The sequence below is a fragment of the Salmo salar genome, chromosome 23 (assembly GCF_965601325.2).
Source record: "Salmo salar chromosome 23, fSalSal1, whole genome shotgun sequence".
Taxonomy (NCBI): domain Eukaryota; kingdom Metazoa; phylum Chordata; class Actinopteri; order Salmoniformes; family Salmonidae; genus Salmo; species Salmo salar.
In genome coordinates, this window is record NC_138313.1 from 41,457,465 (window position 1) to 41,479,706 (window position 22,242).

The following is a 22,242-nucleotide window of genomic DNA, read 5'->3' on the forward strand; positions in this document are numbered from 1 at the left end:
TTATACAACTGACTAGGTATATCCCTTTCCCAATAAACTTTTTGGGGCGACCCGACCACATTCACAAAGAAATTTGAGTTATATATCTGTTATTCTCATTGAAAGCAAGTCTAAGAAGCAGTAGATTGGTTCTGTGTGTGCTATTTCTATTGTTCCCATTCTTTGAAGTTTTGTTTTAGTATCTTTTACTTTGTTTTGTACACCAGCTGAAAATACAATATTTTTGGTTATGGAAAACATATTTCACAGCGATTTAAATGGCACAATGATTCGCTACACTATACTGGCTTATTTTGTGACATATAAACTGAAATTAGGCAAACTATTAGAATTTTAGAAACCAGGAAATGGCGGCACAGTTATGACCAAATTATAATTCTCCTTCTGCGTACTGTTCTCTTCCATACGTCCTGTGTGGTGGTGTATCGATGGGCCTACAGAGTGACGATGGATACAAGTGAACTGTCTTCACCTCTCACCCGGTTTTACTTTCAACAAACAGGAAGTGCATTGTGGGTTAAAATTGTGGTTGAGAGGGAAACGCCAATGGCATCCTCTGAATCAGCTGGTGAAGTCCTAGCTAGACAACAACTGCAACCTTTGTTGAAAAATGAGATTTCTATAATGCCACAGTGGAAGTTAAACTAGAGAGAAATCATTAACTTCCTGATTTGAAAGAAGTCAAACTTAATTTGGTTAGCTGGTTCTCTTGACATAGTTAACCAGGGCCAACCAAGAATAGTGAAGAGGTTGAGGAAAGTAGAATAGACTCCTGCCAGTGGAAGTCTACAGTATTACTAAACCACTAATAACCTGGGCTAGTGAAGTAGGTACCATTCTAGGACTGCTACAGGCAGCAAAACTGGACAAGCCTGGGACAATGGAGTGGTTTACTGTACTATCTTAAGACTGACCTAAGACGGAGGAGCTGTAAAGCAGACCGGACCTGACTCAGAACAGTAGGGTGGACTAAAGCAAACCACATCAGATTAATGATCTGTGAGTCACATGGGCCTTACCCGTCCTCTCTCTCTCTCTCTCTCTCTCACTCAGCCACCCCTGTCAGACAATGAAACAGAGAAAACAAAGACAGGCCTGTCTAACTGTACACCCCGGTGTCTGTCCTGTGGGGGGGTGTGAGTGAACACACTGCTCTCCCTGCCTCATTGGATTATCTTTGCGTGTTTGTTTTCAATGAATGGATTGTGTATAGAAACACAAACACTGCTAATCCCTCACTCCTTGCTTGCCTGGCTAGATGGGATGTACAATGTGCTTGGTGAGAGCAAGAGATTGGGGTCTCAGCCAAGTCGACGCTACTAGCACACTGCTTTGTAAATATGTTTCACTTTAATACTATTTGAGGTCAAAACAATGTTTGTCTCTGTAAAAGTTCTCCGCAACAGATACTTAAAAAAAAAAAAACTGCTTTTCAACGAAAAACTACAATAAGCATTTTCTTATTGGACAAGTCCAGGTAGTCTTTCCATATTCCAGTCGGTTGTCTTCCGTTTGGCGCCTAATGAACCCTGATGCCACTTCTAGGTTCAGTCACATTTCATGTCCGAGTTGTTGGTTTTGCTTGTGTGAAGTTAAGAACTGCTGAGCAAAGTAGCTCATAAAATAATGCTCAATCTGCTGTGTTCTCACCCGCTGAATGACGAACAATAAAGCAGGCAGACTCTTATGTTGCAATACAGCATTACCATTGTACTACTCACTTCATCAATTACAGATAGACAGCCATGACATCCTGTTATTATAAAGAACTGGAAAGATGGGACTTTCTCTATAAACAAACCTGACATTACCTTGCTGGCCATTAAGTGTGCATGTTTAGATTTTGCATAGATCTCTTAACATGGAAGTGTAGAATCAAATGTTATTTCACATGCTTTGTAGACAACAGCGAGTAGAAAATAACATGGCTATATACAGGAAGTACCAGTACCAAGTCGGTGTGCAGGGGTATGAAGTAATTGTGGTAGCCATGTACTGTACATATAGGTAGGGGTAAAGTTACTAGGCAACAGGATAGATAATATACAGTAGTAGCAGCAGCGTGTGTGGGCGTCTGTATTGTGTGTGTGTGTGTGTGTTGGCACCATCTTAACTATGCCTCTGTCGGGCACCATCTTAACCAGTCTCGCCAGGGGCTCCAATAAAACCATTAGAGGTTTCTCTTTTTTTGTTTACCTCAAATGTTATTAATCAGTTTGTTTCATTCATTACTACATACACCCAGGTATTGGGATACGAAATAAAAACAATGAAACTGATTTAAAAAAACAATATACAGTGCATTCTGAAATTATTCAGACCCCTTGACTTTTTCCACATTTTGTTACGTTATAGCTTTATTCTAAAATGGATTAAAAAAAAAAAATCCCTCATCAATCTACACACACTACCCCATAATGACAAAGCAAAAACAGGTTTTTAGAAACCGGAAATATCATATTTACGTAAGTATTCAGACCCTTTACTCAGTATTTTGTTGAAACACCTTTGGCAGCGGTTACATCCTTGAGTCTTCTTGGTTATGATGATACAAGCAAGGCACACCTGTATTTGGAGTTTCTCACATTCTCTGCAGAGCCTCTCAAGCTTTGTCAGGTTGGATAGGGATACCCTAACGATTTAATCCATTTTAGAATAAGGCTGTAACATAACAATGTGGGAAAAGTCAAGGGGTCTGAATGCACCAATGATACCAGCCCACTGAATGAATGACATGGATGGAATGGGCGATAAGCTGTTGATTTAATTTAGAACAATAGTGTAATGTTTGTTATGCCTCTATCTGCATTGGCGCTCATGTTAATAATTTGACCGTGTGCCTTGCGGGTTGATGCCATTCTCTTATGTTTTTCTTTTGTAAAAAGAAGCTCTTACAGGACCGTTATTTACTGTAACTCTATTACTAATCGAATGTATTGTAAGGGAAACGAAAACATGCTATGTGTTGCGTTAGGCCTTTAGAATAATGCAACACTTATCCTTGACTCGATCCAAGTTGATCAGCGGGAAATAAACAATGCCGGTCAGGCCCATCGAAACTATGCCTAAAATAATTTCACACATAAGAGTTACCCTATAGACAAGATTTAAATGTACAATCATCTGAGTGACTATTAGGCCTATCAGTTTGTACATGAAGAGATGTCATTTACAGCTGCAGGGAAAGGAGCATCACTTTATCAAATCCTCCTTCAGAGTCACATGCAGGTAAAACGTTAGGATTTCTATATAGTATCAGAAAGAGCATGTTCTGCTGGTTCTCTGACATTTATCTTTGTCATATAACTCTCTCAATTGAAGAGGTGCAGCTCTATTTCCAAGTGTCAGTTTTTCCAGGAATATCCGTGCTGTCCATGCATTCAGAACATGACCACTCGCGCGGCAGCATTGCTCTGGCTACTAGTAACATAAAAGCAAAAACTAGTAACATAATAAACATACAATTAAAATATGCTATTCTGTCATCGATGAATGAATGCGCGATAGAAACCTGACAAACTGATAATGGTGCATGTGACTTCAATGAACTGAATGATGTAGAGGGTGATTTGAATTTGATCTGAATTATGAGGGTGAAGAGGATGATTGAATTTAGAATGATGAAGAGTTGTGGGCGGTCTTATTTTATTATGAAAGATTGATTTGACTCAGGAAATTATATACCATTTATAGACGCTGAGTACAACCATACAATAGCAAGCCCAACCAAACAAATGGATACACTGACAGCATTGCAAATGCTGCAGAATTTAGATGAGTTGGATGGCGGATTGGCTATTGAGCTTGAAATCGACGTTGCTGAAGAAAGGTAATCTGATTCTGATGTTTACTTCGAGCTCAATAGTCTCGCCGCAGAAAAACAACCGAGCCAACAGACAGTGATCCCAACTGCCACGGCGAGACAGGATTCTGGGAGGGATGGCACGGCGAGACAGGAGTCTGGGAGGGATGGCACGGCGAGACAGGAGTCTGGGAGGGATGGCACGGCGAGACAGGAGTCTGGGAGGGATGGCACGGCGAGACAGGAGTCTGGGAGGGGATGGCACGGCGAGACAGGAGTCTGGGAGGGGATGGCACGGCGAGACAGGAGTCTGGGAGGGGATGGCACGGCGAGACAGGAGTCTGGGAGGGATGGCACGGCGAGACAGGAGTCTGGGAGGGATGGCACGGCGAGACAGGAGTCTGGGAGGGGATGGCACGGTTTGGGTAGAAAGGAGTGACGTGTTTGACATGCAGGTGTTGCAGCATATCAGATTGTACTGTTGCTCATGCGCACAGAAAAGGAAACCGTACATGAGACATGTTTTATGGATGAACTCAAAGCATTTATTGCAATCTTGTATGTCCGCGGAATGTGGAGTCATTTTGGTATGATGGGTATGGGGTGGACCTTTTTCCCCAGAGACCATGCCACGCAACCTCTTCAGAGAGACCATGCCATGCGTGCGGCAGGTGCACACAAAACAAGGCCCATAAACTGTGACATTCAATCAATTTTGTTTGTGGGGCTTGCTCACACAAAGCCCCGAAAATGTGTGCTGACTGTGGACCCAAAGCATAAAGAGAAGACTAGATTGATTCATGTGAAAAGGCACGCGTGTAAGGCCACAATACAGTTTACGATACGATCAACAAATTGCTTTTATATCTTGTCATGAATATATTTCCACAAATATATATTTATGTAATTCCTCCTTTACGATTGTTCATGCGCTGGTGCTTTTGTTTAGGCAAATCATTTCACCTGTGCACCTGGCTGGTTTTATTATTATTATTATTATCATTTTAATTTTTACTTTGTCAAATGGATCTGTAACTGGACTTTTCCTATTAACTCTATTACTAATACAATCTACAAATAAAGTTGATCAAATGGATTACATTAGTTTTTATTGTAAAGGAAACTAAAATAGGCTATAGGACTACATTTTATTGTAAAGGAAACTAAAATAGGCTATAGGACAAAAAAATTAATGATATATTTCTTCATGCAATGAATCCTCTACAATAGTTTACGCACTGTTTAATCAAGTGTTGGTGCTTATGTTTGAGCACCACCTGGCAACGTTCTCTAGCGCAGGGGTTCCCAAACTTTTTTTCACTCTGGGGGATGGTCCCCCTTCCAGCATTAGCGAACAACCCAGATGTGAGTGCTATGGGGCGATAGTCATTTTAAACAGGTTACCTTAGCGTTCTTGGGCACAGGGACTATGGTGGTCTTCTTGAAACATGTTGGTATTACAGACGGGGGTGAGGATGGGTTGAAAATGTTGCCAGCTCGGAGTACGCGTAATTGGTCTGGCCCTGTGGTCTTCTGAATGTTAACCTGTTTAAAGGTATTCCATCGGCTACTGAGAGCGTGATTGGCTCTCCAGGTGCAGTTGCTTTGTTAGTGGAATGTTGTTCAGTGTAAAGCTGTGCTCTGATGCAACTTTTAGTCAGTGTCCTAGAAATCACACATTTGTGTTTCTTGTGTTTTTGGTTTAAAATAACACACATGGAACAACACACGAAAGGGACTCTGCGTACCAGGCATTTTTGTAACCCTCCCTAATTCCCTCTGAGCAGAATCAGTCTTTCTCTTTCATGCATCGTGATGTCAATGAATTCCAGCGATCCTCTGTGTGCATCGTGATGTCACTAAATTCCAACACACCTCTTGTGCGGTTGTGCCAACTCATAGTAGGAAGACAGCCCAGGAAGAGGAGGCGGGACTTTCACTGGTAATTTCCTGTTGCACAGGAAAGGAAACGCATTCTTAGCCTTGGCAGTCAGACGGCTAGTTTGTAAAATGATGTGGTGTACTTCCTGCCAGTTCCCGGCAGCTTTCACACTACATCCAGGAATCCCAGAACTCAATTCCTAGGGTGGTCCTTTTGGTGTGTGTAGCTTTTTGCCCCAGTCTCTGCCCTTCCTGACTTGATGTTTATTCACTCAATGGTATTCAATGCGTTCATATATCAAAATGTGTCATTATTTGAGGCGTCAGCATACACCACTCCTAAACACCTCTGTTACTTTGGGAAAAATGCACAAGACTAAATGAATAGAGCCTCAGTCAGTTTGTATCATTTGTAAATGTGTTCCTGGATTGGTCCAATTTAGTGTTGGTGCTCATTTGTTTTTCCTGTCTTTACTGCACGTTTTTGTGTTTCAATCTGTTTACAATACATACATGACTAACCGAACACCAATTTAATTCCATATGAAATGAACACCAGTAAACCTATACACTATCTCAATGGAGGTTGGAATGTGTGTTTTGGCCCATGCACTGTTTTTCTGGTTGTTTACTGTTTTGTCCGCCATGTTGTCTCGCAGCACGATAAGAGACCTGGGAGAGTACTGTACACCGCCCTGGAGGAGAAGGAAGCCCAGAACCTAGAAGTTGTAGCCTTCTGTGAAGACGTAGAAACGTAAGCCACCGTGTGTGGTGTGTGTGTGTGTGTGTGCTGTAATGTTTGTATGATTCGGTATGCAGCCTCACTCCAGTCCTTTCAGGGTGCAGTGATGTGCTCTGGGAATCACTCTGACATGATGAGAACACCTGCATTACACTACACACACTATTCGATAAACACAGATGTGCAACAAATATCAGCAAAGCAGAAGCGTTTTTGAAGTTCTTTGGATCCCATAAGGAATTACAGGGCAGTAAAAGCGCGGCAGGTAGCCTAGTGGTTTGCGCGTTGGGCCAGTAACCGAAAGGTCGCTGGTTCGAATACCTGAGCCGACATGGTGAAAATCTGCTGATGTGTCCTTAAGCAAGGCACTTAACTTTAATCTGCTCTAGGGGCGGCATATGTCTGTCGGACCCTGTAAAACAACACATTTCACTGCACCTATATAGTGTATGTGACAATGCATGTTTTATTTTTTATGGGAAGTTAAGTAGGAGATTGGACCATTAATGGATTATCTACTAATTTATGGATGTATAACTTCTAGATTAGCTAATTTAAGGAAATACAAATAGGAGAATTAAGGATATGAAGTTTATGAACGGTAAAGATGACATACTGGCTTTTTTTTTTCAGCCTGAGGTCAAAGTTCGCCCATGATGACCTCCACACCAACCCGGGGTACGTGCTGAGTGCAGTCATCCCGCAGAGGGACGGGGGTGGGGACAATGGCTGCAGCGTAAAGGTGTCCATCGAGATCTCCGAGTCCCAGGAGCCTGTCACCTTCACCTGCGATTGTAAGGACAATAACACAATACACCTACTAGCATTGCTAAATCCCATAAACGTTCTCAACATTCCCAGGTTTTTCAGAAATCCCGATAGGAGAGTTCCCGGGAATCAGGAGGGGAAACAGAATCCTCCAAATGGGATTTCTGGAAAACCTGGTAATTTTAGGAAAGTTTCTTTGCAACCCTGACCCAAACATAGGTGCTCAGTGGTCCCCGACCCTGAGTGTGCAGGCTTCGTGGTAAGACACCTTTATACCCATAAAAGTAGGTTATTACTATATATTTATACCCATAAAAGTAGGTTATTACTATATGCAATGACATCAATTAGCCTCTTTTTTTTTTTTGAATTTTTTTGAATTCTTTTTTTTTTAGAATGGAGCTCTTCCAGGTTTCAATAGCTCAACTCCAATTTATTTTACTTTTCTATTTGTATCTGAGACATTTCCCTTTTTAAGACTGAGCTTCAGATAGAAGATAAGAACACTGGATGAGAGGTCTGAAGGAGGAAGCGGCATTCGGAACAGCCAGTTTATTATTATCATTTTTTAAATATGTTTTGTTGTTATGGTAATATGCCACATTCCCTCTCCTCACATAAAGGTTGTGCCCCTACCCCAAAGGCCTTCTCTATACCCTTGTCGCTAAAAGGCCTTCTCTGTATACCCCTGTCCCTACCTTCTCTATACCCCTGTCCTGCAGTAGTTACTGTATAAGGCCTTCTCTATATTATCTTCTCATTCATCCAAAGGGCTTTTGGTTCGCTCTCTGGGGGTGCGTTGTCATTGGCTGACCCCAGGTTTGTAGCTCTGCCCCCGAGGCAACCCCTCCAAAGCCAGTCACTGATCTCTCTTGGCCCGCACACTGTGACCAAGTTCTCTGATGGAGTCTGTCCTGGACTCCCTGGGCCCTGGCAGCGTATCAACACCAACCTTTTGTGTGTGGATAATACTGACTGTGTTATGAGCTTAGGCGCTGTCTGTCCCCACTGAGGACTCTAGCTGTGAAGCCATAAATGGTGTCTCTCCCTTTCCTCACATGATGTCTGTGTTTCATCTGTCCTAATTGCCTTTTTTTTTTTTTTACATTCTCTGTGCCAAACAAACTGGTATCGTTTGCTATTTCGTGTTGTGTGTGCGAGAGTGCGTGCATGCCCAGTCCTGCTGACCCAGTCTCTCTCTGTACCTCACTAACTGGTCACACTGCCTCTTCCTTCCCCTGTACTGTACAGCCAGGCCTGATTCGCTGGCTACACCGCCTGCTCCTCAGTTCACTTCCTGGTTTCCTACCCAATTGTGCTGACCCACTTTGTTGTGTTTAGATTCCCCTGATTGGCCACAATGGAAAAGCCAAGGTCGTATATATCGGCACACAGGAACAATGGCCTTCGGTTCTCTATTCTAGGAAGAGAGAGGTGTGCGGAGGGAAGGAGAGCAGGCTGAAAGTTGTTTTCTTTCCCTCTCTCTTGCTTCTCCAATCTATGGCGTTCCTCTCTTTGTCGTCAGGTAGGCCGGGCCCCTTTCTTCCACTTCCACCAGCGTTTTACCAGCTTCCTAAATGTGACGTGTGGAAAAGTCAACCGGGGGGAAAAACCCATTCCCAGATCACTCTTTCCCCAACTACTACTGTTGCAGCTTCTCTGCTCTCCTCTGACACTCTTACTGTATTTAACAGCCAATCAGAGCCGAGCTGGCTTCTGTTACCGGGGAGAAAATGACTTCTTCCTTAGGCTAGAATCTCCAACAGCAAGATTTAGGTTAGTGATACCCTGGCGTGGGGAGAGGGGAAACCCTGGGAACTGGCTGAGGTGGATGTCTTGTGGATTTGAGCGTGTTGGATGGCACCTTAATCAAACCATCTCTTTTTAACTCTGCTGCAGTTCTATGAAATGCACTGGCCATCATACTCTCTCTTATCTTCTGGTATGTTATTTCTCTCACTTGTTATGTTCTCCTTTTTCCTAGCATCCTGCTGTGTTGCTAGACTAGTACTGTAATCATAGACACCAATCCTGCTTTAGACCAGACCAATCCCCCAACACCCATGTTGGTGTGCGTGTGTGACCTCGCAAGTCTCAAACATTCCAGCACAATGTGTGAGTTTGTAGAGACACACAAGGTCTTTTTTTTTCAACACACACCCTCCAAAATGCCAACCTGGTCCCAGATCTGTTTGTGCTGTCTTGCCTCCTCCCATGACCAGGAGGCAAGGCAGCACCAGCAGATCTGGGAACAGGCTACCAAAAGGCCCTCTTCGGTCGTTGACGATTTTAGCCTCCCAAGGATCCCTAGAAAGCCACCTCACAGCACCCACCCACTACCGAGGCGTGACCAATCAGAACACGCTCTGAATCCCTCTAGTATTGGTGCCTTAATCCGGTCCATTCCTCAGTAGGGTGTGGGGTTGTTATTGCTGGAGAGCCCGGGGTCCTGGGGTGATCTTTCTCGTGTGTGTGTGTGTGTGTGTGTGTGTGTGTGTTGGCATCAAACGGAGAAGGCAGTAACCCCCCCAGAAGTGGCAGATCTGTTGTGTGTCAGGTTTCTCTCACACACACACACACACCACACACACACACACACATATTTTCTAGAAGGAGACATGCTGACATGAGTCTTTTCCAATAACAGAGTACTGTAGCATCTTGAGATCTGGATTAGGTTAACTGTTTTTATTGAATAAGGGAATATGAAATGAATTTGGTAATAGAATATGAATTAGCCTGGTCCTAGATCTGTTTATGATGTCTTGCCAACTCCTATACGGTCATTATCATGACTATAGGAGTTTGCAAGACTGCACATACAGGTCTGGGACCAGGTTAAGTATGAGTATAATCCATCCGAGAGGCCCTCCACGGTATTTTCTTAAATGAAACTTCTGTCGGGCCAATTATTGACTGTTTTTACATGAGTGATCGTTTCGGACATAATTCCATTGAGCCTCTTGGACTTGGAATCCTCACTTATTGCGTGGATCACTAGATCTAAACCCTTCCTTTAATTAAAATCTGCTCCCCTCTTACCTGTGACTAGACATGGACAAAGGCCACCTTGCTTTATACCTGATGCCCCTTAGTAGTGTGAGATGCAGCCTATGGCCCTGTTCAAATTCTTTACATGTGCATTCTTCCTTTCTCCCTTTCGTGTGTTCACCGATTACAAATGAGTGGACCGTTGAAAGCCCTGTGGTGGAGCGCTGGTGCTCACCCATCATGTCTAATCAGTGATTACTTCAAAGAAGGCAAAAAGGAAGGATACACTTTACAGGACTGTGTATGCAATTATTCTTTAACCACCCCTTTCTCTCTCCTCCCACCCTTCCTCTCTCTCCCCCCTTTTTCTCTCTCTCGCCCTTCTCTCTCCTCTCTTCTCGCTCTCCTCTCGCTCTCTCCCACGTCCTACCCCATAGTGAGTTCTCCTGTGGAACTCCTCATCATGCAGGCCCTATGTTGGGTTCATGACGACCTCAACCAGGTGGACATCAGCAGCTACGTCCTCAAGGTCTGCGGCCAGGAGGAGGTGCTGCAAAAGTGAGTCCTGTACATACTCAGAAACCTCACTGACCCCTGCGTTTCCCACAATCCTGCCTCAATGTCCCCTGGCAGAGAGAGAGGATTGAGATAAAAGAAGGATATCAAGATCACTGCCAACATTCCACAAGCAGGGAGCTATTTGTCTTTTAATTGTGTTAGGAAAATGTTTCCTTTTGGCCATTTTGCAGGGGATGCTTTTACTAATAAACAACGGAGGGGTTGAGCAATAGCAGGTCTCCCTTTTTAAAGGCACATTGTGTGTCTACTTATACGTGCGCACATATTTTTCGCCCTGTGTCTAGCTACAAATTCCCCAGTGTGTGTGTGTCTGTGTGTTTATCTATACTCTCCCAGCCTTGTCTGGTCTTGGCAAGCCCTCAGAAGGTGCTGGAATTAGACTCAGCCGATGTTTCCATTGCTCCCTGCCCCCACTAAGCATAGCATCTCAAGTCAGGTCCCCCTCTCACTCTTTAGATTCATGGGAACTCTTTAACTTTTAAGTGGGTGTTAAGTGTTTAGTTCTGAATAGGGCTGGCACAATTACCGTGTAACTGACGGTTATGGGTCAAGAGAATGAAATAACCGTAACCGTTTTTGTTGATGGAACAAGCAGCTGACTGAAGACATGATGGCTGCTCATCCCCCCCCCGCCCACCCCTCCCCCTAGAGGGCGCTCTCCACAGTTTGGGAACCACTGACCTATGCAACGCCCCCTACAATGCAGCAGCACACCTAAAAATAGAATGATATTTCCATGGCAGCACATACAGTCAGGAGTGGAGGAGATACATTTTGTTTTTTTGGGGGGGCAATTATTGTCATCCAAAACTCTATGACCTTCACAGCCCCAGTTCCATGTTAAACTTTGGTTTAATGTCCTCGTATACACCACTGGCCTGAACCGATAAGTCAGTGACCATGGCCTAGTTCCATTTGGTCTAGGTCACCACCATTGAGCACCATTGTGCTTAGCCACTGGCTAAGTTTAAACAAGATGCTGGAAGTCCCACCATAGCCTATAGGATGTCTCGGTGGATCCGCCATCATTTTGCTGACATCATTCAATTTTTTGAGATCTATAAATATCAAAAGGAGAGGTGGCTAGGGGCCTAAAGGCTAAAATGGAACTGGGCCCGTGCCTCACAATTCTTTGAGCATAAGGATATTATTGCCGAGTGTTGTTCATTTGGGCAGGCAACAGGAAACATTTAAAAACGTATTGAAAAGGCAAAAGAACATGAGCGTTTCTTTTTGGACCAAGGTAGTCCCTGATGATGTTTTCTTCCGATTGGTGTCTAATGATCATGATATCATATTGACCTATGGTCCTGTGTCCTCTCCATAGTAAACACAGCCTGGGCAGCCACGAGTATGTACAGAACTGCAGGAAGTGGGAGGCAGAGATCAAGCTCCAGCTGCTCTCCCAGAGCACCATGAGAAGAGATCTGGCACGATCGGTAAGACCCAAACCAACAAACCAATCAATCAGTGACGTATCACTTTGGTGTGTGTGTTTGTCACATAGAAATACCAGCTAGAGGTCAGAGGCCTGGAGGAAGGTCAATGAAACAGACAGACGTCCAGAAAGACAAACTTTCAGACTTGCAGAGAGAGACCGACGGGCAGACTTGTGGAGGGAGAGAGAGATCTCACATCAATAGCTAGAGAAACTGCAGTCCAAACTCGGTCCTCAGCCCTTAAATGTGCCTTGCCCAAGCGAGGGAAAGTGATGATCGGAGAGGCAACGTTCTTGGTGGAAATCTTGAAGTTGAGCTTAAAAACAATCAACCTAAAGCTATTAATGTACCTAGTAAGCTGACGTAGCTAGCTAGAACTCCTGTCAGGTAGCTTGCTAGTTACAGGTACCCATAGCTGGCCAGCTAGTTGTATAGTTTGGTCATTTATTCCAATTCATTTCAGAATTGCTAAAAATATGTTAATGAAGCTTTACACTTTTTTATAGGCTCCTCACTACAAGACTAAGCCAATTTGCCAATGCTAAATTCATCTATATATATTTTTTCTCGTGTCATCATTTTGTCTAGCCGAAAATGCAGCTGTGTTGATTAAATATGACACTTCGCGGCCACCGGTGTATGACACGTGACTACAGTTTGTGTTGAATTGTGGGTCATGTCAACCCCACAAGTGATCAGAGTTCTTCACTTGCTCCCTTGAGCTAAATCGAGGCCCGAGGGTGGCTACGTTATTGAATTGGACCTCCATTTAAGATGGCAATCAAACCCCATCCGGTTACAATGGGGATTCCCCCAAGGGAAAGTGGCTAGCCCGAGGGCTGAGGGGGTAAAAATAACGTGTTTGGACTGCAGCCATTGAGAACCTAGTGAGACTGGAGTGAGAGCACAGTGAGATCTCATTGTTTCATGGTTTGTGTGCACGCAGGCGGAAGATGACTCTTCTCCGGTGGACTTGGAGAGGCACCTGAGCCAAGTGGAGAGGCTGTTTAAGGAAAAGGTCACCAGGTAGGAACTTCCTTTCGGCTTCTTATCGCATCATCTTAACCATTGTCTGGAGCCAAATAAGGCCATCTGGAATTCCCAATATCTATCTGTTGATTCTCTCGCTCCCCACCCCCCAGACAAGGCCTGGCCGACTATCTGGAAGGCTATCACAATCAAGTCAACATCTGCCTGCAGAATGAGGTAATTTATTAAGTTAATTCACCTCTTTCATGCTGCATTGAAAGCCTTAAACATGTGTGGTGGGGTTGTGGTGCAGAATTGCTATCAGGTGTTGAATGGGTGTTGTGCATTGCATGGATAGTTCACACACAATTGCGAAAGGCCTATAGATTCCTGGAAGAAATGTGCTGTTTCAAGAGTCACTTGCATTGTCGAGTACCTCAATAGAGATTGCTCTCACACACACTCTAAACAATGACTTTGTTCCTCCACAGAGTACCCAGTATAAGACTGTGGATGGGGTGGTTCAGATGGTGAAGAACCTGTGCTGTGCCCTGGATGAGGTAGAGACCCAGGCCATCACGGAGGCAGTCAAAAAAGTCAAGCGCTCAGTCAACCTCCCCAGGACACGCTCGCCAGAGGTACGTTCAATGATGCATAAACATCGTGTGTGTGTGTGTGTGTGTGTGTGTGTGTGTGTGTGTGTGTGTGTGTGTGTGTGTGTGTGTGTGTGTGTGTGTGTGTGTGTGTGTGTGTGTGTGTGTGTGTGTGTGTGTGTGTGTGTGTGTGTGTGTGTGTGTGTGTGTGTGTGTGTGTCACGTCTCTACTACCGGGCTCCTCCGACTAACAAAACCTTTTGATGTAGCCACTCATTTCGATGACTTTCACCTAGTAAAGTGTACAAAATGAGAAGTGAACTGACAGCAGTTGAACCATTATATTTGTCTATTGAAGATTTACATTTACATTTTAGTCTAATAATCGAATAATGAAAGAGAAAGATTGCTGTTTTGAATTTGGTCAAGTTTAGAAGAGGTGGAAAAACTATTATCCATCAATAATGATAAGCCACCAGGTATAGACAACCTTGATGGGGAAACTATTGAGAATGGTAGCAGACTATATTGCCACCCTATTTGCCGTGTCTTTAACCAAAGCCTAAAGGATTGTGTGTGTTCACAGGTGTGGAAAGAAGCTAAAGTAATTCCACTACCTGAATATAGTAAAGCAACATTTGCTGGCTCTAACAGCCATCCAATCAATTTGCTGACTGTTCTTAGTAAACGGATGGAGAACAGTATTGAACAAATACAATGCTATTTTAACTAAGTTAACTACTGACTTTCAGCATGCATATAGGGAAGTGCACTCAACTTGTACTGCACTGACTCAGATGACTGATGATTGGCTAAAATAAATGGATAAGATGTTAGTTGGAACTTTATTGTTAGATTTCAGTACAGTTAGTTAATGATAATCTTATTATTTTTTTTTACTGGTTATGACTTTGTCACATGGTTTGAGAGTTACTTGTCCAATATAACTCAAAGTACTCTTCAATGGATGCTTCTCTAACATCAGATATTTACAGTGTCGTGCCCCTCAAGGCAGTTACTAATTATTTGCCACTTGTCTTGTAAGAAGGTAAAATGACTATGTATGCTGATGATTGCACACTCTACACATCAGCACCTACATCCAGTGAGCTCACTGAGACTCTTAGCAAGGCGTTAGTCAGTGTCAGAATGGGTAATTAATTAAATGCATCCAAAACCAAAAGCATTGTATTTGGTTCAAAGCATTCTCTTAGACCTAAACCTCAACTGGAGTTGATTATAAAGGGTGTGACCATTGAACAGGTTGAAGGAGCTGAACTCCTAGGAGTAACATTGGATGATCAGATATTATGGTCATGTCACATTGACAAAGTTGGGGAGAGGTATGTCTGTTATAAAATGATGTTCTGCGTTTTTGACACATCAACTTTACTAGTTGTTCAGGCTCTGATCTTGTCCGATCTTGATTAATGTTCGGTAATATGGATAGGTAAAACAAAGAAAGTCCGAGCAAAGCTACAGCTGACTCAAAACAGAGCAGCATGCCTTGGTTGAGAGTTGAGGAGAAATTCACTACTTATCTTCTAGTCTTTTTAAGAAATATTTGTATCCTCTTCTTGGTGTTTATTAGGGATCCCTATTAGTTCCTGCCAAGGCAGCAGCTACTCTTCTTGGGGTTTCTTAGGGATCCCCATTAGTTCCTGCCAAGGCAGCAGCTACTCTTCCTGGGGTTTATTAGGGATCCCTATTAGTTCCTGCCAAGGCAGCAGCTACTCTTCCTGGGGTTTCTTAGGGATCCCTATTAGTTCCTGCCAAGGCAGCAGCTACTCTTCCTGGGGTTTATTAGGGATCCCTATTGGTTCCTGCCAAGGCAGCAGCTACTCTTCATGGGGTTTATTAGGGATCCCCATTACTTCCTGCCAAGGCAGCAGCTACTCTTCCTGGGGTTTATTAGGGATCCCCATTACTTCCTGCCAAGGCAGCAGCTACTCTTCCTGGGGTTTATTAGGGATCCCCATTAGTTCCTGCCAAGGCAGCAGCTACTCTTCCTGGGGTTTATTAGGGATCCCCATTAGTTCCTGCCAAGGCAGCAGCTACTCTTCATGGGGTTCATGAAGTTAATATTATAATCATGTAATATTATTACAGCACTGCATATCTACAATACAAAATGTATAATACCACCATACAACATTATTTCAATGTACGTGTGTAGAGTGCTAGCGTTTGTGTGTGTGTCGTCACAGACCCTGCTGTTCCATAAGATTTATTTTTTTAATCTGATTCTACTGCTTGCATCAGTTACTTGATGTAGTCATAGCTCTATGTGCCTCCCATAGAAAAATGCCTAACCACTTGTATAATCTATTTGCATACACTTCAAGCAGACATGCATACCCCACCAGACATGCCACTATGGGTTTCTTCAAAGTACCCAAACCAAAAACAGATTTAATGCGTCACAGTTATGTATAGAGCCATGTAATCGTGGAAGGCTCTGCCACCAGAGGAAAGAAAGTTTAGCTTTAATAAAACTGATAAAAGATATTCTCACAGCACCTCTCCCTTCTCTTAAGATCCCGATTTAACTCTACTGTATATAAGAATATGTACATATGAAATGTGTAAATAGTAATCTGTTCTTATTCCAATATATCACTCTTATTTATTTTGTCTAACTGTTCTGTACTTTGTCATGTGTTTGTTTGTTTTATGGAACACATAAAAAGTTGCTGCCGTATGTGCGGTTGCTAATGGGGATCCTAATAAACTAAACTAACAGCTCACTGAAGGGATGGGCATAGAATTCCAGTCCTGTCATTCATATCTGTTTACGTTTCTGTCTCAGGTGGGCTCCAAATCCTTAGGTCGCTCGGCAAATGGTGAGTGCTACAACAACCAGTCACATTTTTCACACGTTAAAAGTTTGACTTTGCAAGACTATGATCAGAATATCATCACACACAGTGGCGGAACTTCCTGCTTACAGAAATCAACAAAAATAGTTCAAATCGTTTGAGTTAACATGACCCTCTCCATACCCTTTGACTCCTCCAGGTCACCTCGGCCCCGTAGAGGAGAGCATGGGCTTCCTGACGGATGCCGTCTATGACCTGGCCAAGCTCTACCTGCGCTCCTTCTGCCCCGCCTACTCTTCCTCTAGCTCCTCCCCTGACCCTTCCTCATCCATCTCCCAGCATGCCGAGGGGGAGTCTCCTGTGGAGGGGCGTAGCAGTAAGGAGGCCTCGGGCACCACTGACCACCTGCAGTTCACCCTGTTCGCCATGCATGGCATCCCTGCCGCTTGGGTCAGCAGGTGAGTGTACCAGGCACCACCTATTGGCTTGACATGGTAGTGCAGCAAGCTAGCGGTTTACTAACATATTGTTTTGCTACTAGCTACTTTTTGGGGAGGGTTTGATAATAAAAATAACAAACAGGAAAGAACCCTCCCACCTTTGCCCCATACTCACCTAGCAGTCCAATAATTAACTAAATACAATATGCACTTTACAAAGTCTGGATGCTATGCTACACATCTGTCTTATTTATCCTCAACCAGGTTTGGTAGTGAATGTCAGAGGTAGGACCAAGTCACTATTATTCCAGTCAGAAGCAAGTCACAAGGTTCGAGTCCCAAGTACAACGGGTCAAGACTATTGTCAAGTCCAAGTCGTGCATTCTAAGAGCAAGTCAAGTCTCAAGTCAACAACAAAAAAATCTATCCATGCAACGACATGTTCAGTTACAAATCTTTGTCTGTTCATTGAGACTACCACACAGCCCTTTTCATGATTTTGTCTACAACACATTTTGATGATGTAATTGTAAAATGGGGACCATGTAGCAGTCGTAAGGACATGACATCAGCAGGTTGACGTGCTCAGAGTGTAGATTTATTTACAGGTCTTGGTGATCCAATGGTGAAAGCACCATATCATCCAAAATATACCAGTGCATTTACCAAATATACAGTGTATTCGGAAAGTATTCAGACCCCTTGACTTCAACATTTTGTTATGCTACAGCCTTATTCTAAAATTGATTACTTTTTATTCTCATCGATCTATACACTACCTTATAATGACAAAGCAAAAACAGGTTTTATGAAATGTTTGTAAATGTATTAAAAAATAAAAAAAACGGAAATATTATATTTACATAAGTATTCAGACCCTTTACTCTGTACTTTGAAGCACCTTTGGCAGTAATTACAGCCTCGAGTCTTCTTGGGTGTGACGCCCCACGCTTGGCAGACCTGTATTTGGCGAGTTTCTCCCATTCTTCTCTGCCGATCCTGTCAAATCAAATATGTCAGGTTAGATGGGAAGTGTTGCTGCATAGCTATTTTCCAAGTCTCTTCAGAGATGTTCGATCGGGTTTAAGTCCGGACTCTGGCTGGGCCACTCAACGACATTCAGAGACTTGTCCCAAAGCCACTCCTGGCTGTGTGCTTAAGGTCGTTGTTATGTTGGAAGGTGAACCTTTGCAACAGTTTGAGGTCCTGAGCCCTCTGGAGCAGGTTTTCATGAAGGATCTCTCTGTACTTTGCTCTGTTCGTCTTTCCCTCGATCCTGACGAGTCTCCCAGTCCCTGAAAAACACCCCCCACAGCATGATGCTGCTGCTGCCACCACCATGCTTCACCGTAGGGATGGTGCCAGGTTTCTTCCAGACGTGACGCTTGGCGTTCAGGCCACAGAGTTAAATCTTGGTTTCATCAAACCAGAGAATCTTGTTTCTCATGGTCTGAGAGTCCTTTAAGTGCCTTTTGGTCAACTCCAAGCGGACTGTTATGTGCCTTTTTACTGAGTTGTCCTTCTGGAAGGTTCTCCCATCTCCACAGAGGATTGACCATTGGGTTCTTGGTCAACTCCCTGACCAAGGCCCTTCTCCCCCGATTGCTCAGTTTGGCCAGGCAGCCAGCTCTGGGAAGAGTCTCTTGGTGGTTCCAAACTTCTCCCATTTAAGAATGAAGGAGACTACTGTGTTTTTGGGGCCCTTCAATGCTGCACACATTTTTTGGTAAACTTCCCCAGATCTGTGCTTCGAGACAATCCTATCTCTGAACTCTATGGACAATTCCTTCGACCTCATGGCTTGGTTTTTTTCTCTGACATGCACTGTCAACTGTAGGACCTTATATAGACAGGTGTGTGCCTTTCCAAATCATGTCCAATCAATTGAATTTACCATAGGCAGTCTCCAATCAAGTTGTAGAAACATCTCAAGGATGATTAATGGAAACAGGATGCACCTGAGCTCAATTTCAAGTCTCATAGCGAAGGGTCTGAATACTTATTTAAATAAGCTATTTCTGTTTATTTTGTGTAAATTCGCAAACATTTCTAACCAGTTTTAGCTTTGCCATTATGGGTTATTGTGCTTAGATTTGAGATTTTTTTTAAATATTTTGTTTTAAATCAATTTTAGAATAAGGATGTAACGTAACAAAATATGGAAAAAGTCAGGGAGTATAAATTCTTTCTGAATGCACTGTACACTGGCAATAGCCCAAAAGAAATAGCATCTGTATCAGGATTTTTTTTTAAATATTTTGTTTTAAATCAATTTTAGAATAAGGATGTAACGTAACAAAATATGGAAAAAGTCAGGGAGTATAAATTCTTTCTGAATGCACTGTACACTGGCAATAGCCCAAAAGAAATAGCATCTAGCATGCTATTTCTTTTGGGCTATTGCCAGTGTACAGTGCATTCAGAAAGAATTTATACTCCCTGACTTTTTCCATATTTTGTTACGTTACATCCTTATTCTAAAATTGATTTAAAACAAAATATTTAAAAAAAATCTCAAATCTAAGCACAATAACCCATAATGGCAAAGCTAAAACTGGTTAGAAATGTTTGCGAATTTACACAGATGCTATTTCCTTTTGTGACTACTGGCTAAAATGTAAACAAATGTACCTGAGAATCCCTTTAACCTGTCCTATCTGAATGGACACCGGTAGAGGGCAAGACTGTATAGCCTCCCCTTGAGAAACCAAATGGAATCTGTCTAACAGGCGGTCTAAAAGGTAGGCCTACATAATACAAGCACTTGGCCTCCAGGACCATACAATTACCAACTTGGCAATTACAACCAATCAACTGGTTCTACAATGTAAAACTTTATTCCCACATACATTGGTACATTTGTCTTAATCAGACTTAATTATTATTAATGAGATTTCAACACATGCATACATGGAACAACAATTTTATCTTATTCAACCTTCTGACTCCAAAGCCTAGAGCTCAGGCCACGTAGCCTATTTCCATGTGCACTGAGGCGCGCACGTTCCTATTATGCACAACCAGAATGACAGAGACAGAGGACGCAGACACATGGAACTCTGACATAACCCGGGAAATGGGAACAAAAAAAAAACATGCATTGAATAAAAATAAATGAACAGAACTTCTACCTCATGGGTTTTGTTAACGCGCATGTGCACTATAAACATCGCGCCACTCGGAGGGTAAGAAATGGTTGGCTAAATGAAAAATGTATCGTAAGCCTATCAAACGTGAAACAAATGTCTACGTGTTGCTATGAAAGGTACGGGGATGGAATGACGAAACGCTATCAGTTATTGTAGTATTAGATGGAATATAGATTTACCACAGGGCCTATGCATGTAAACATGTGAAAACAACAGTAAATATTTCAACAAGAGAATTGGAGAGGGCAAGTGAAGAGCCACGCCTATGGTGCATCTTCACCACAGTAATAATTCATTTTAAACAAATTCCAAATGCAAAATTCATAACTAAATTAAACATGTCAAGCAATTGTTACATACCAAAATACCAGTAGGTCTATGGTAGTAATTGTTGCCCAATTGCTGATGAGCTTGCAAAGTATTCTTGATCACCAAACAATTTTTGGAGCTCCATATCTTCCATAATAAATAATCTTCTCTTCCTATAATTTGATTGTGCTGCACCCTATAGCGGTACAGCAAATCAGCAATTTGTACGCTAGCTCACCACCCGACCTGTTTGTCAGTTTGCTGGTACAATCATAGTGCTGAGTGTGTGGTTCACTAGCCAAACTGTTGCAGGTGTTTTTGCAAGGGCGACGCTACGGTCTCTGGGTGCGTGTAGAGTAATCCACCTAGACTCTGTGCCACAAAATGAGTGACAAAGCATTAGAAAACATGGCCAGATAATTTCTCAAGTCAAAGTCGAGTCTTGAGGCTCAGAGTCAAGTTTCATTATTTTATTTTCTATCAAGTCGAGTCTCAAGTCATGAAATTTGGTGAATGTTGCGGGAGGCTGGAATGTCTGCTAGGTGCTGTTGCTCGATAATTGGACAGTGACTCTTCTGCTGTTGCAGATGTGCACAGTTGCTCACCCAGGAACGTATGTTATGAACTGAGCCAAGAAAGAGGGAACCCCAATAAAAAAATGGTTTCTTTACCCCGTTACTGACCAGTCCCATCCTAATAATCACTTTCTGTTTGCCCATTTCTGAATGGACTTGTCAGTGCCTGTCATTGGGTATAACTTTCACTTTTTGCATTACACCTTTATTGGCCTGGCAATTCTTTTGAACGTATTTTAGTTCAATATAAAAAAAAAAAAAGTGCTATCATTTGAAGTGGACTTAATTGCAGTAAGGAAGACACTAGAAACTATAGTTTCCACCTTTAAGGACTTAGCCCTAGAACTGATACTTTTGATCTCTTGCACCTCTTGTTTCTCTCCGCGTCTCATTTTCCACAACCGTATCCAATTCCTCCGCGGCTCTATTGTATCTATATCCATCTTTCTTCCTGGAACAGACTTGAGCCAACCTTTCCATTCAGTTAGCACAATCTTGCATGACAGTGGACACTTGGAGTGGCACATTTTGACTGTCTCACTCAAGGGTTGTGTTCATTATGGCACACAATGGAAAATGTTTGAAAACACTGGCAGTCCCTGACAGTTTCGGTCACTTTTCTTCTTTTTGATGCCTAATGAACACAACCCAGGCTTGGTGGGAGGGAGGCAGGTCCAAAATGCCACTGGAAAATGTGTTCCGGGACGCAAGTGTCTTTGCTTGGCCAACGAGGGTTTAAAAATGAGAGGCACTGGTAATAACAGGCTATTTCCTTCTGCCCGTCATCCATAGGGCGTTGTCCAAGAGCTTGCACTACATGACCAAAAGTATGTGGACACCTGTTTGTCATGCTGAACAGGAAAGGGCCTTCCCCAAACTGTTGTCACAATGTTGGAAGTACAAAATCATGTAGAATGTCATTGTATGCTGTGGCGTTAAGATTTCCCTTCACTGGAACTAAGGGGCCTGAACCATTAAACAGCCCAAGACCATTTTTCATCCTCCACCAAACTTTACAGTTGGCACTATGCATTGGGACAAGTAGCGTTCTCCTGGCATCCGCCAAACCCAGATTCGTCCGTCAGACTGCCAGATGGTGAAGCGTGATTCATCACTCCAGACAACGCTTTTCCAGTGTCCAGTGGCGGCGAGCTTTACACCACTCCAGCCGACGCTTGGCATTGTG

At 43.1% G+C, this 22,242-nt stretch overlaps 1 protein-coding gene across 1 annotated transcript in view; it reads left to right on the forward strand.

The window, feature by feature from the left end:
• Positions 1-22,242, forward strand: part of LOC106584631 (phosphatidylinositol 4-phosphate 3-kinase C2 domain-containing subunit alpha) — a 67,738-nt gene that overhangs the window by 17,357 nt on the left and 28,139 nt on the right. Inside the window, exons 3-11 of the mRNA XM_014170115.3 lie at positions 6,343-6,437; positions 7,059-7,219; positions 10,622-10,742; positions 12,091-12,202; positions 13,149-13,228; positions 13,345-13,408; positions 13,663-13,809; positions 16,574-16,607; positions 16,783-17,041. Of these exons, the coding sequence (XP_014025590.2) occupies positions 6,343-6,437; positions 7,059-7,219; positions 10,622-10,742; positions 12,091-12,202; positions 13,149-13,228; positions 13,345-13,408; positions 13,663-13,809; positions 16,574-16,607; positions 16,783-17,041 (1,073 nt within the window). The remainder of the gene's footprint in view (positions 1-6,342; positions 6,438-7,058; positions 7,220-10,621; positions 10,743-12,090; positions 12,203-13,148; positions 13,229-13,344; positions 13,409-13,662; positions 13,810-16,573; positions 16,608-16,782; positions 17,042-22,242) is intronic.